The sequence below is a fragment of the Haemorhous mexicanus genome, chromosome 1, assembly GCF_027477595.1.
Source record: "Haemorhous mexicanus isolate bHaeMex1 chromosome 1, bHaeMex1.pri, whole genome shotgun sequence".
Classification (NCBI taxonomy): Eukaryota; Metazoa; Chordata; class Aves; order Passeriformes; family Fringillidae; genus Haemorhous; species Haemorhous mexicanus.
The window spans coordinates 33,541,282-33,556,760 of NC_082341.1; the positions used below are offsets into that span (position 1 = coordinate 33,541,282).

Genomic DNA, 15,479 nt, shown 5'->3' on the forward strand with positions numbered 1-15,479 from the left:
TCCCACTGAACTTTATCAAGCCAGGATTCTAATTTACACCCACAACTTCATTTTGCTTTACCTGAGATAGAAAAATGGATTTCTATCATTTGGCTTAGAGAAATAAGAGCTGTTTTTTTGTTTGGTTCAGCTTATGGAAATAATTGCATCTCCTTCAGAAAGAGGACAAAGAGCATTCAGAAAAAAAAAAAGGCACTTTGGAACTGTATTGTCTGGTTTTGAGTTATTGTTTGAGATCCTGATGCAAAAGCAAGTGAATTCAATAGCTTCTCAGTTTCAACAGTCTTTGGATCACGTTCTAAAGGGTTATTCCTTACGTTCCTTCATTGATAATACTGTATCATACTCAGACTGCAGAGCCAAAAAAAGGAAATAAGTTTATGCATTGAGCTTTGAATTTAGAATGGGATCTTAATTAGCACTCACTTTCAGCTTAATTCCCTCACAGAAAGTTTTTATCCTTAATAGGGGAGCAAAAGGTAAGCTGAGCCATATCACTTCTCTAAATCTTATCCATACATCTTTCTGATAGAAGAACCAGTGCATGCACTGCCATCAGTACATGTAATTAGTGGCAGCATGCACAAAGAGGTATATCCTAACGAGACGCTGCAAAAATATGTGAATCAGTTATCTGCACACAGAAGCACATGAAAAGATACTACAGAGTGGCATGATTGTATCTGGGTGCCTCTGCTATAAAAAGCATTTGTATTACCCTTACTTCTCTGAATAAATTCAAATGACAGCCCCATTTCATTTCTTCATTCAGTCTGGAGGCCAGATGGCATTAGAATCATTTACTTCACCTTGTTGTGCTTAATTACTACAATCAACACACTATTTTCCAAATTAATCATAACAAAGTAATTTCATTAGTAACACAGCAGGCTGTTGAATTATTAGCATCATAACAGTTTGCAAACAATTAAACTTTATTTGAACCTTAAAAATTTGCAGAGTAGAACATTATTATAAGATCTAATGGCAGTACCATACAAATCCAGAACACAGCAAATAATCAAGTAAAACGCTGTACAATGTGAGAGTTACAATCACCTTTTTAAAATCCGCGCTCTCACCGTTCACAGAAAGGCAAGCACAATCTAAGCAAACAAAGAAAATTAAGCGATTAGCATCTTCTACCTGAGTTTTGTTTAACTTGTATTAACTGAGATTTTCTTATCCAAAAAAGGTTATGGAATTCGCACAGATTTAAAGTAAACCATTCATCCGTGGTCCATCGCTGGTTTATTCTGAGACATTACCAGTGAATTTCAGGACACCTTTCACGTTTTGAATTTAAGGCAGTTTATTTACTCACCCCTAGCAATAAGCACTAAGAAGGGGGAAGCCCTAAAAGAGAATTACAGACAAAAGCCACTTGATGTCTCTGGTTGTCACCACCCAGGAGAGGCCGCGCCGGGCATCTCTGCCCCTCATCGCTTGGGTAAGGACTCCCTCTCCTGGAAAAACGGCAGAAGCGGCGCGGGACAGCACGAAGGGGGAAGGGGACAGGGACGGCACCGGGACCCGCCTCCGCCCGTCCCACGAAAATCTGCTGCCACCCAGCGCCGCGGCCGCGCAGCGCAAGGGCCGCGCCGGGGCCGCCGCCGCCCCCGCCCGCGCCCCGCGCCCGCACCGAGCGCCCAGCGAATGTACCGCGTCTCGGGAGCGGGGGGAGGGCTTATTCCCTAAAAAGTACATGGTGGTGGTAGTGGTGGTAGTGGTAGTGGTGGTGGATTCGGAATTCTGTAATTAATAAAAAGCCATTTCGGTGGGCAGATTTATGGCGCTGCCATGTTAACAAGGGAGAAGGAGCGTTTCCAGCCCCGCTATTAACGCTTCACATTCTGTACACAATCCACCAGTACGCTTGACAAATTAAAGTAGTAAAAGATCTGAAGACTATAATCTATCATTTTAATGCTTCGCTGATAACACACAGAATCAATTCCAATGACTATCTCTTTAAAAAATTACAACAAAACTCGGTCCCGTTTGACGCCTATTAGAATTCAGTGTACCAGCAAGTACCATACATTAGCTAACACAGAGCACAACATCTTAGTTTACTGAAATGATCCAAATTCCGAGTTCAGGCTGACATTTCCTTTTAACCCACAGAGTCCGCAGGGTCCGCCTGAAGCATAAACAGCACAAGCAACTACACAGGGACCTGCACAGGCTCAGCAACTCAAAGGCTGGCCTGACCTGCCTCTTTGGCAGATTAAGGGTCTCACAAATCAACTGTCTGGGAGGACCCAAAAAAGTTGATCTTGCATGCTAATGGTAAAGTACATCTCCCAGAGTATGTAAAGTATTAACACTGACTTGCCCAACCACTTTGCACAAGTGGTAGTATTTTAGTGTCCCTTTTTATGTTTCAGTCAATGTTTTTGATTAGCCACAAAGTTCTGGCTCTGACACAAGAATGCAGGTAGCTGTTGCTAATCCACACAGGGTGAAGATGAAGATCTCTGTTGCACAACCTGTATCAGAATTCCACATACCAGCAAGGTATCCAGATTTGACTCTGCAAAAGTATCTGTAAGGTAAAATATTTCACACTACCACAGACAAAAATATTTTACCTGCAATTTATCTTGCGTTGACTTAGCAAAAATTTTAGGGTTTAATATATTTTCACAAATTTCCACAGAATTACCATGTCCAAGTCAGAATGGTACCACGACAGTATTACCACACAGGCCCATTTATTACATCAGTAAAATAATCAAATCTTCATTGTGTGTCAACAAAATAGTAATTAAAAATACAATACTAAATATATGAGAAAAATGAATCATTGGCTAAAGCATAACTTAAAAACATCTTGAAACAGAATACCCTGAAGACCTGAAATAGACATAAATTTCCCTCAACTTTCTGATAAAACTGCACAAGATATACAGTGAGCATTAAAAGGTTAATGCATGCCTGAATTGAATAAGAGTTTACCCTCAAAGCTCTGTGCAATTTTTCTGAATCTGCAGAAGCGGAAAAGAGCAAAATTCCCTGAGAGAACACAAACCTACAGCTATACAGAGTGCTGGTAACATGTTTAAAAAAGAGCAACAGGCACTATATGGCTGCTTGTGCCCCATATGTTAATTACCATCTATTAATTTCCTAGCATTAAAGTTCTATAAAAAGTGCCTAAGAAGACCATTTCCATAAAGTTATGATCAATTACAGTTTATAATGTTTAATGTACACGAGGCAACGATCTGACTACATTCGCTGAAACCGCAAAACGCGTACAGCAGAATCGTCTTCCAGAGGCTGGCTCTGTAAACTGCAGCTGCACACCACTCTTCATTTCAAGTGCAGATTTCTCCTGATTAGGGAGAGGGAAGTTGAAAGTTATCATCAACCAAAAACCCTCAAACATGCATATCAAACCCTGTCCAAATATCCATCCCCTTCCACAGTTTTCTGCACAGACAGATATATACGAATTACTAAAGTAACAAAACTAAATATAAACAACATCAATTTTATTTTTTAAAAAATTGGAAAAGGGAACACAGTTATTAAATATATAATCTTTTGTACCCTGTGGTTTAATATTTCATATAGAACCCCAGAAAAAAAAAAAAGTACTTTAATTGAACCTTCAATATATTTTGCCATAATCTTTATGTTAACAGGACTCCTACAAAGGTTCCAGGAAAGACATACTTATGAAACAGAGAACAAGGGAACATATAAGCCATTACAGAAGATTGGATTAAAATGTACTTACCCAGGCCTCTCAAATATCATACATCTCCATTATGTAGGCTTTAGGCACCAAGCCAATGGTTCCCTTCATTTCTCCTACCCACCAGCCAAATCTATTGTACTCCTAATTGAAAACAATACGCAGTATTAACCTTTGGTCTGATATAAATGCAATAGAGTTTTGTATGCAACTCCTTATGGATGCTTTCCCTTATATATAGTTATAATCATTTCAACTGAAAATTAAAACATTTTATCTTTTTGTTATGGGCATTCACATGCAGTTAGGCAAAGGCAGGAGGTAAATTTTAAAAAGGCCAGGCATACTCAAGAAAATTTCTTAATTATGGCCATGCTTCTCTAACACCTACTAAAAATAGCCGACCTCCTTATCCTCTGTTCATCAAAAATACAAAAACCTTGTCTTTGCTAAAATCTAATAGCACAACATTGACATATAACAATCAACAGGGGTTATTTTAGTATCACAAGCTAAACTCTAAGAAACTTACCATCAACTTATTTTAAAAACTACTTCACACAAATGTGAAGGGAACACTATATATCTAATACATAATATCTTTCTGTGGACAAAGTCTACTATTGCTTTAGGCTTGCAGAAAATTCTACAGCAGATCTCATATTCCTGACAGATGACTAATGTACTTCTGTTTCAAATATGTTTAGGCTTAGTGAGATAAATATGAAACAAAATGAATTATAATCATTTAAAGAAATAATATCTTCCAAAAGCAGTACTAAGTAAGAGTATTGCGGTATTGTGGTATATAATTATTGTAAAAATAAAATCATGTAATACTGATATGTAATTATTGTATATTGTGTCATGTAAGAGATATGAGATATTTTAAGATCAATCCTAACAATGGTTCAATAAATTGTAACAGCTGGAATTGCACATACACATATATTGAGTTACAAATGAAGCATTATTAAAACAGAGACCATACTCAAAACTGAATGATTAGCAAGACAGAAATTACTTTGGAACAAATATGCAAAATAAAAAATACAGAGATATCTCTGATAAGCAGCATCTGCTTCCTGCTACGCTGCTCTTCTGATGAGAAGAGGAAAAGGCTCTAGAATTTTGAATTACTGGTCCTACTGAGATGAAGCTACTATTTTGAACAGTAGGTAAAGTTTTTTGGTTATAAATAGCCAAGTGGAGCTTAAGGGTTAATGGCGTTTCATTAGAGCCCGAGCTATAATGATTTTCTGCTGGCATATTCAGCCTGGTCAAGAGTTCTCTGGGGTCCTATGAGGTGCTTAGTGTACTCAGCTCTCTCTGTGCTTAACTATGATGGCCTGCTTTCATGTGGGCTTTTTTCTTTGCCTTTTTTTTTTTTCCTTTCTTTTTTTTCTTTTTTAATGCTTGCATGCAAGCACACACAGTTTTGTATTTTCTAATTGTGGAAGGGTGAAGATTAGTCTTCAATTAAACATTTTCTTCCTTTGCTTAACAATGAATTGGTAATGTAAAAGATTCTATCCTACTATGCATTAAATACTGCAGTAAGTGTGATTTAAAGGAAATCCACTTAAAAAACAGCAGGAAAACCTTCATTTATTATGGGAACATGCGAACAAAAAAGCTGCAAAAATAATTCCACCTTCTTCTCCCTTCCACTGCAAAGCAGACTGCTGGGGATGGGTTTGGTCTTGAAACTCTAGAGGTATCTGAACCTGATCTTCCATACACACTGCTCTCCACAGAAGTGAATAACATTTCCCATGAGGCTTCACATTACACCCCAAATCCTTAAAGGCGAAACAATACCCTGACACTGAGGTTTATAATCTTCCAGATCAGCCTGTTTTAAAATCTATACTTTATCTCACAATACAGTGTTTAAATATACAAACTAGATTTCAAGACTGAAGTGGGAAATTGCTGAAAGGAGCAGCACTCACGTATACTACTGGAATCTCAGCAATAAATCTCTCCAAGAGAAAGCAACAAAAGATTTTAAGCTGCTACACGGAATTCGCACAGTGACTGACAAGAGTGATTAAGCAAGTTTTGCTAGACATCAGCCAAAAAAACAAACAATACATGAAATGAGGGAAGTGGCTCAGTTAAGCAGTCATTAAACTGCATATGACAAATGGCACAGAAAAAGCTTGTGGATTACATTATCCATTGAAAATGTTCCACTTAGCAACACTACATGGACTTAGAAACAATTGTTTTTAAAGAAACAATTCAGATTGCTCAAATTAAAATTAAAAGCATGCTGCTCTTTTGAAAACTTTCTGGGTTTTGCTACTTACTAATACACCACTTACTGCTCTGGCATGAAGCTAAGTGAGAAGATGAAATGAATGTTGATGTAACAGACTAGTAAACTAATTTAAGGATTCACTGCAACCATTATACCATACAGACAATATTGCAACACAGAAGCCTTTACTTTACATTACAATTCTTTGCATGGGTCTCAAGAGCAACATGAATCCCAATTAAACTATCTGCAGTCTGTAGAAGTCTGAACAAAAATATAATGCAGATACCTGGCTACCAAGAACATAAAACCTTAATACCGGGTTTTAGAATAATTAGATAGCACTCCCTTTTAAACTGATTGAAGAATAGACATTTCTCTTTAAAACTCTGAACCCCTCCCCTTCCTATCCTCAGTAGCATGAAAGAGTGCTTAACTAGTGAGGCAGATAAGCAGCCCCCCTAGTCCTTTCTTGAAGTCACACATAAAATCCAAATTGATGTATTGTTTCTATCAATGTTATAAATTATAAACTCCTTTGCAGCAATATAATTTCATTAATACACTGCTTTTGTGAGGTCCATATGTCTATCACTGCTGCTTAAGATGCATAGAATAAAACTCTGAAGCCCACATTTGTGGAAAATAAGGATTAATATACAGAAGGAGGGGTTATATATACAGTTAGGGGTTTTATATGAATAAAAAAGTTGGGAAACACTGTGCTTTTGCAAGCATCAGATTCAGATCTCAGGTACCACTGGGTTTACCATCTGGTATCCCTCACTGCATTCAGCTCTTAATATCACTGCTAACATAGGCAAGCAACTATACTTCAGAAGGACTGATAAAATAATGAAGAGTCCTTTAATCTACAGGAAACCATTGTAGTCAATTTATAAGAAATATTGCATCCCTTTGTAGGATGTGTAATTATTTTCTATTAATCATGTGCTATAAAGCTACATTATGTGGTTATTCTGTTATCACTAGAAAGAGGCCTGCAGTCAGCTCCTGACAATGTTAGGTAATTACTAACACAAAGCTTCTTTCTCCTTATGTAGAAACGCTATCAAGATCCAGAGGTGCTGTGATGCTCGCTGTATGAAAATAACTCCAAAGAAATTCAATAACTGCAAAATGAATTGCTCCAAGGCAAATAGAGGGATAGGGAGAGGGGGGCAGGGCCAGATCCAGCTGCCCTGCAATGAGGAGAATGCACAAGTGTGCGGCCACGCTCTGCCATGTGACAGGGAGCACATTTGCCATAGCAGGCAATGTTAGCAGGGCCGGGGGGAGGAGGGGACCACCACAACCCCCCCCCCCCCCCCCCGTGCCGGAAGACAAGCACCAGGGCAATGGAATATATTATGCCAAATAATATGAAACAACAACCTTAACAAATGACCAAATGCTTTCTAAGCTATTTCTGCATTTCCACTGTCACAGAGTGGATTTTTTTTTTTTCCCCAGCAGAAATTTATTAACCAAAGTGAAGTAATTTCACAGGGCAGGAAGGAACAGGTTATGATTTAACATTTAACATGCTGGCAAAACACTCTGTACAGCATGTTAGATAGCGGGGGTGAAAGTCCCATCAGGGTTTACAGGCTCCTTAAATGCTCTCAACTGAACACACTGTGAGCAAATGCTTCTCCCTGTCCCCATCCCACCCTTTTCACTGCACTGATGTCTAGGTACCCATGACTTCATGAGACAGTGATCATAAAACCTTTTGTACTTGGGGAAAAGCAATAGTTAGCAATACACTCCCTGTTTTCTACAGATATCATTTAAATCCAAGATTTTAGTCCACTGCAGAAGAGAAATTTGATATTTTGACATACAAAAAGAGAAAATTTTTATACTTGAGGATTTCCAAAGCAGTTGCTGCCTTCAGAACAGTTCCTCTGCCTATATGAGATTATCCAGATGCTTTGCACCATATAAACTTCTACTGACTTCAGCAAAAGTTGAGAACATCTAGTTCTTGTGCAATTAGTCTCCATTGTTGAATACATATGGTATGTTTTTTCATGTTCGTGGGATGGGTTTTTTTATTTGGTTTTAAAAAAGAGTTGCTGAAAAATTATCATTGTGTTTCGATGCCTTGAAGAAAAAAATGGAGTTGTATTTTTAAAAAAACACAACCAAAGTATGTGAATTCAAGATTTTTCTCCTTCCTTCTTCTAGTGGCACTGTGAGTAATACTAACTCATGGGCTGAATACCTGCAAACTTTAAAACTGAAAAGCAAAACATATCTATAGCCTTATTTGGGGTTAAAATAAGTAGCTTCTACTATCAAGCTAAATATGTATCAGAAGCAGGGATAAATTTTTTGCAAAGAACATTCTAGGGTGCAATTTTAGCAAGATAATATTTTAAAACATCTCCAATTCATCCAGGAGATTCATACTAGCTAAAAAGTTTTAGAACTTCCTTTGGTGTAATTGTTGAATGATACACTATCAACCAGGGAGCAGTTTTGGCACAGAGCAGCATTTTCTCTAAAAGCAGAGAATGACAAATGTCTTAAATAACTGAATGAGACTTCTTCACAGGTAGTAGAGTTGCTTTAAGACAGCAATAAAATGGTCATCTTTAAAAATGTAAGCACTAAATTTATTGCATGGTTGCGTTATTAGGTTTTATTTCCCACAATGACATGAGAGAAAATATACAGCAATTAAAGATTTCCAATATAAATCAAAGTAAGCAGACTGAGTTCTGAACCAAAACTGCCCCCAGAAAACACCCTGGAACAATAGGAAGGCCATTTTATTTTTCATTAGATGACACGTGGCCAACTTTTCTTCTAATCTGATAGGTAAAGGCTTACATATTATCAGTGTGCAAAGCAACAGAGCTAGAGTCACTTGGCATTAGTTCCAACCAAACTTCTGTTTAAAGGCCTTCACTACTGTCTTTAGACATATACTTATTGTTCTCCCACCCCCACCCATAAAGATCAAAACTAAACAAGCCAGGAAATGGGTAATGTACAACTGAGTGTTGCATTTTGGTTTTGATCAGAAGCATCCCACTGAAGTGAATCTCCCAAAGCTCCCACCTTCCCCCCACTGGCTCCCCTTGCAGAGCCTCAGAGCACACACACTACATTTTTTTCAGATGAAGCTGAGATGGAAGATGCACTTGAACATGCTCCAACCATTAATGTGTTCTCATTCCACAAAACCAGGCTAAACCACTTCAGACATCCAACAGCTTTGGGAAAGCGTGGTGTGGACACCAAAGCTCAAGCACTGTGTTTCACTCTGCAAATCTGCTCCTAGTGGTACTCCCTATTTGCTAGAGGAGCCATAGGCAGTATGGCCATGGAATAGAAATTATGGATCTCAATATGATCAGCCAGAAAACAACCTGAAAAAATAAAACACTCAGGATTTTATTATGTCTTTCATAGCTTTTAGAAAAAGACTGAATAAATATATTTTATTAAGATTATACAGATATTGAACAAAATGTTCACAGTGATTCTGAAACAGCTGCATGGTTAAGTTTCACCTTTATTTCATAAGCAGTAACCTGAGCTGTGGACTTTCTTTATCTTTTTACTAGGCAAAAAATACAGGTTGAGATGTGAGCATTTTAACATTTGTTGTATTGAAAGAACAAAAATCTGCCACATGTGAAACCTACAACCACTGAATATAGGGTAATGTAAGCATCAAGTTAACACTCTACTTTCATGAAAAAATCTGGAGCAAAAGGTTGCCATGGATGAGGTTTCCATGAACCATAAATACCAGAGTGAGCAGCACTGGTGTGCAATGAAATAATAACAAGGAGAATTCCAGTTTAAGATATAATTCCTGATTTTGAAGTATTTGCTATTTCAATACAAATATAAATAAGAAATATATTAAATTAGGTTCATGTTAAGAAATGTCAGTAATTCTACTAAGCAGGTTCCCACTAACAGATTGAGGTAAATTTTCACTATTACTCGCATTCGGCTGATGAAACTATGGAACTTCATAACACAAAACATGCACCTAAAGCAAATGAACAAGTAATGCAAGTGTTGCACTTGCATAAATTGTGCACACAAAACTTCGGAAAAAAATAGAACTATCTCTATCCATAGTTATCATTGTTTCTGGAAATTGATTTCTTGAGTAGAGCTATGGAAGATTTATAAAAATGATTGCTATACTATGATCTGTTTTCCCATTTATCACATGGGCTTGAAAGCAAAGGCAAGCCCATAAATGAGCAGGAGTTAAGAGCAATCATCCTTTTAGAAAACAGGTCTACAAAGTATTGCATTTTCAACAGTCAATATTAACTAAGAAATGCTATTAACAAGTCTCTTTATCAACACAGCTGTATTTTTTCCATTACAAAATGGAATAAGTGCATATAGCTTTCTGAAAGTTCACATCATTCATAGCATAAGTGATAAAAGCCACTTGAATATTCAAGAATATTATAAATGAAAATACTAGTAATAGTATATCTGTACAGATACATTGATCAATTAATCTGAAATGTTAACTACATTTTTAAATAAAGTTAACAAGTACTATTGTGATAGCTCTGTTAATTCTGCTCAGATTAAAAACTCAACTTTTGAGGAAACTTGACAGAAAAACTTAGAAAGAAGTTGTGAGACTTTTGGGGTTTTTTTGTAAAAGCCCACAGGACTGCTGCCACACAAAAGCCACAACTGACATAAGTACTTTGAAAATAGCTTAAATAGTTTTTGAAGACACCTTTAAAACAAGAAAAACATGCTTTTCCACAGTAACTGCACTAGTTGGGCATAGGTATCTCTGTTGTCAGAGTATGAGCTCTTGCTCATTGCAATAACACTGAGTTTTGATGCTCATTTAAAAGCAAATTCTGGGGATTTGTCTTTGCATAATACTTAGCTATTTTAGGAAGTAAACACTGCCAAAATGAAACTATACTCATTTGTCTAAAAGACATTTACCTCGAAACTTACATGTAACATATTGCCCCTCTTGCTTTATTTAAATTCTATAAATGCCCAAATTTTCTAAACTGGTTCATAATTACTCTGTTATACTAATGATCTCATTTCATGGAAACAAATAGCGCTTTCCCTCTAATTTCTATACAGGTATGAGAAAAGCTGGTAAAAATATATTGCTTTGGCAGAACTATTGCTGGGAGAGATGAATATCTATCTTATCACGTTCATCAGAGCAGGCCATACCATTTATATTTCACTGTAAAACAAAGAACTATTACATGTTGCACAAATATGCTCGATATTTTGTTAATGCTTCACCCTTCCTACTATAACATGGCTATACCCGTACTCACTTCCTTATCAGCAAAATGTGATTTTCAAGAGTAATGTTCCTGGCTGACATATGATAGAAAGGCAATAAAGCCACAGCTAGGTTCAGCTGAAGCTGAATTTATGACACCATTTTGGATGCATACACATCGCCCCCCTGTCAGTACCTGCATCTCTCATTTTCAACCACTAGATGGTGTGAAAAAATAAAAAAATTGCCCAGGATTCCTGCCGACTGCCACAAAATCCAAGTGTTAATGTAGTGGATTAGGAAATATTTTAGAAGAAAAGTCTTGACCCACTTCGGGATGGTTAGGCTCACTTTTCCTTTGGTTATATTTTCACTTACCAGACAAAGCGCTCATAAATGATTAGACCTTGAAACTGAATCAAGTGGAGGGTTAAGATAGATAATTCTCTGGCACTTTCGCCTCCAAGGACCCTAAATTCCAAGCTGACAGTAGCGGCCAACACTCATTTTTCTGAAAAAGCTGTAACAATCTTTAAACGGAACAGGGCTGAATTTTCTGGGCTGTATTTTGGAGCAGAAATCATTCCCATAGAGAGAGGCTCTATATATCTGGAGCAGCAGCAAGCCTGCTTCAAGGACCGATTACGGATTAATCAAGGCATGGCAACAGGACTGTTGATATACACAGGACAGCTTAAGCTACTGTTTTTCTATTTTGCTCCATTTTTTAAATTAAATTTCTCACTCTTTTGGGGAAGGAGTAGAAAACAATTTTTTTCACCTACAAGCTAAAGATTAAGATTTTATAGACGCCATAATGTACCTGAAGAGCACAACCCACAAAGAGGCCAAACTCCTACAGTGGAATCTGTTCACTCATGGGCTTTTTGGGGGGAGCGAGAGGGGGAAGAGGTGGTTATTTTAAATTAGTCCAATTCTTCAGTGCTGAATAACTGCTTGAAAGTTTGCCCAATCCACAGGCTTTATTCAGCCTTTAGTAATGCAATTCACTTATTACTTTAAGTGACAATGAAATACCTCAAAAGACATACATGGTCAAATTAATATTAGTAATACATCTTCTATATTTTTATATAGGACTATCCTTCTATCCATAAATCTTAAATTTATTTAAAACAGAAGCTGTTACATTTATTATCCAGAAATGTAGTTAAAGGCATCACAGAAGATTTAAAGCAATTGTGACAAAACTTAATTTGAAACTAGGACAAACAGATGCCTTTATCTTTCGTGCACCAACCTGTGTATTTCAGTGACCTACAATTTTTTTTGTACTAATTACACTGAATGGCAATTAGACAGACACATATTTTATAAAGTAGTTTTTTTCACTGAGAACTTTAAAAGCTCAGCTTTTATTTTTTTCTAGTATGGGAGGAAAATATAAATATCCTCTAATTAATTGTTCAGAAGTAGACTGCAATGGACAATGAGATATATATTTTAACAGAGGTTTTGTTTGTGTTGGAGAGGTCAAGAGAAAATGTGAAAATTAACCAACATCAACATAGAACAAAACTTATGCCTTTAAAGTGTAGTACTAATTCAGATGAGAGAAATTATATTTCTCATTTGCTTTGCAAACAGAAATGTAATAAAAAATGCCCAAATCTGTCAGAGCAAACAAATTTGGAATCTGAGCTCTCAGAACAATAACAATATACATACAAAGATGAAAGCATAGTTCAAAAAAGCAAACCATCTTCTGTAGCAAGATACCAAAAAAGTCAGAATCAGCAGAGTCAGGAATATAAAACAGGAAACAAAAAACATAACATACAAGATAACTTAAAATTCTACAAGGTTAACTTCCACAAGCAGAAAGTACATTGTCTCCTGTTAAGTCAGTTAACAAATGGTAGCCAAGATCTAACACATAAATAAACATGCTTTAAAGTTAATTCCTGTTACATGGCTATGTTTTAATTGTGATTATAGTTCATTTGACAAAATAATTAATTGCAGCGACTATCTGATTGCAGACAAAGGATTTGAAAGGGAGTGCCAATTTCCCCCCACAAAACTGTGGGAATGTGCCCTTGTGCCATGGCTCTCTTTTTACAACCATGTAGCCCCAGTAGTGTCTCATACCTTGCTGATAATGTAGATAACATCACCACGTTTAAATGTCAACTCATCAGTTTCATCTCCTGTGCAGTCCCACAAACCTTGATAGAAATTGGCATAATCGGTATTTTCGCTATCTGCAAAGAAAACAGCATCTAATTATAAACCAACCAAGACTGAAGATAAATAAAGTTACACTTTAAATCTTCAAATAGTACAAAGCAATTTATTAGCACACATTTCTTATTCCTCTTTTCAGAAACAGCTCCTTCCTGCCATGAAAGCAAGTGAAAAATAAGTTTAATGTGCGAGCCCTTCACTGGCAAGTTGCATCACTGAGAGACATGTAGCTACAGGTTTTCAAAGCATTTTTCAAAGCTGCAACTTAAAGTAGCTATTTTTCCTCTGCCAGTATATTTCTAGCAAGCCATATATGTATCCCAACTTGAAACTGATAAAACTGCTAGAATATAATTAATAACGATCAGTGAAAGGAAGCTAAAGTATTTTGTGATACACTCCCCCTCTCTCTCCTGTTCCAACAAAATTAAATAGCTTCTCTGAGATAATCCTTGATTCTTCCTTCTGAAATATTGGAGAACTTGGAAACTGTTGCTGAAGCTGCATTTCAAAAATATTTGTGTCAGCTCCAGTTTAGGACATTAAGCCCTGGCTAAACGTGCAACTACACTACAGTCATAAACTCATCCTTCTAACAGCATAAGCACAATGGATGGGCTGTGTTCAAGCTGCCATACAGACCATTAACTGATTGATTATTTAGCACTCTTTGCTCTGTAATACGGCAATAACACAGTAATAAATGCTTTGTCATACATTTACAATACAGAGTACATCTATTGAAACACAGCGCTCACACACAGTTAAATACACTGGGTGCTTCTGTTGCACTGCAAACTATTTCCTGTTTTTAATTCCATGAGAATGGAGTGTGATGAGTTAATGCAAAAAGAATGTAAGCAATACCACTAAGATGACCGGTTACATTATGTATACACTAACCAGACAGAATGTATATGTACTAATAATTTACATCACTGGAAAGCTATCTTCTAATTCTGATAACATAAATATCACTGAACTGGCTGGATCAAGGCTGTCATCTTAGCTTTGTTACATGATCCTTGAACTGCAGGCTTGCTGGTTATTCCAACATACACCAGTTACATTTGCATGTCATTAGCACTCTACACCATTATTTATAGTTTACAATTTAGTCATGATTGGTTCATTTTATTACCAAAAAACTCCTGCTAAAATATCAAGTATCAGGAGATAGAAAGCATCACACTATAAAAGAATAGTGTTATTCAACTTGTGATCTTCTCTATTTTGGCAAATACTTAGATTTGAATTTTAATATTATCTGTATGAGCGAGAAGAGCTTATGTTCTCTTTCTCTATTTCAGCCTGTGTTCTGTGCTATCTTGTTTGGGTGGCAATACTGTCATAAGGCTAAATATTCACAACCTTCAATTCAAAGCTGCTATGCCAGTTATCCACCATTTAATTTTCCATAAACTGGTGACTAGGATCTACGACTCGCTATGTAGCACTAGGGGGCGTTCTGGCTGCCAGGGCCCAAAATCTTCTGTCCTCACCCCAAAAGCAACAATTGATACCCATATGAAAGCTTACAGTCATTCAGAAATAAGAGATTTGGTTATTTGAAAATGCACAGACATTTTAGCATGAAGGCATAATCAGTTTGAAATGTCACACCTCCAATTTTGGCCTATCCTATTTTTCACCTCATTATTCACCAATTTAGCATTAGACAACTATAAACAGTAACACAGGTTAGCACAAAATTAATTTGTGATAAATATTAAACCATAATCTCTCCTTGGTCATTTCTTACTATACTGATCACAGTTCCCAACTCTGTGTCATAAACAATAACGTAAGTCCATATGAGAAAAAAAAAAATTAAATAACTATTTTGGTATATCCCACCTCTCAAATCTTTCATCAGTTTGCTTATTGATTTTGTTTAAAATACATTACTCAGGACTTTTACTTCTTCAGAACATCACTGAAAGAAATCATGACTTTCCACACTGACCTTTACCACTTTGAGCTCTGCTCTTACCTTTATGTGCCTGAAGTAACTCCTGTTAACACTTAAGTGAGTT

General features: G+C 36.7%; 1 protein-coding gene across 1 annotated transcript in view; it reads right to left on the reverse strand.

Annotated features, from left to right (window-relative positions):
- Positions 1-917: 917 nt before the first annotated feature.
- SKAP2 (src kinase associated phosphoprotein 2) overlaps positions 918-15,479 on the reverse strand; it is a 120,261-nt gene continuing 105,699 nt past the window's right edge. Inside the window, exons 11-13 of the mRNA XM_059845336.1 lie at positions 13,348-13,460; positions 3,749-3,850; positions 918-3,340 (exon numbers count right to left, since the gene is read on the reverse strand). Coding sequence (XP_059701319.1) covers positions 3,758-3,850; positions 13,348-13,460 — 206 coding nt within the window. The 3' untranslated portion in view covers positions 918-3,340; positions 3,749-3,757. The remainder of the gene's footprint in view (positions 3,341-3,748; positions 3,851-13,347; positions 13,461-15,479) is intronic.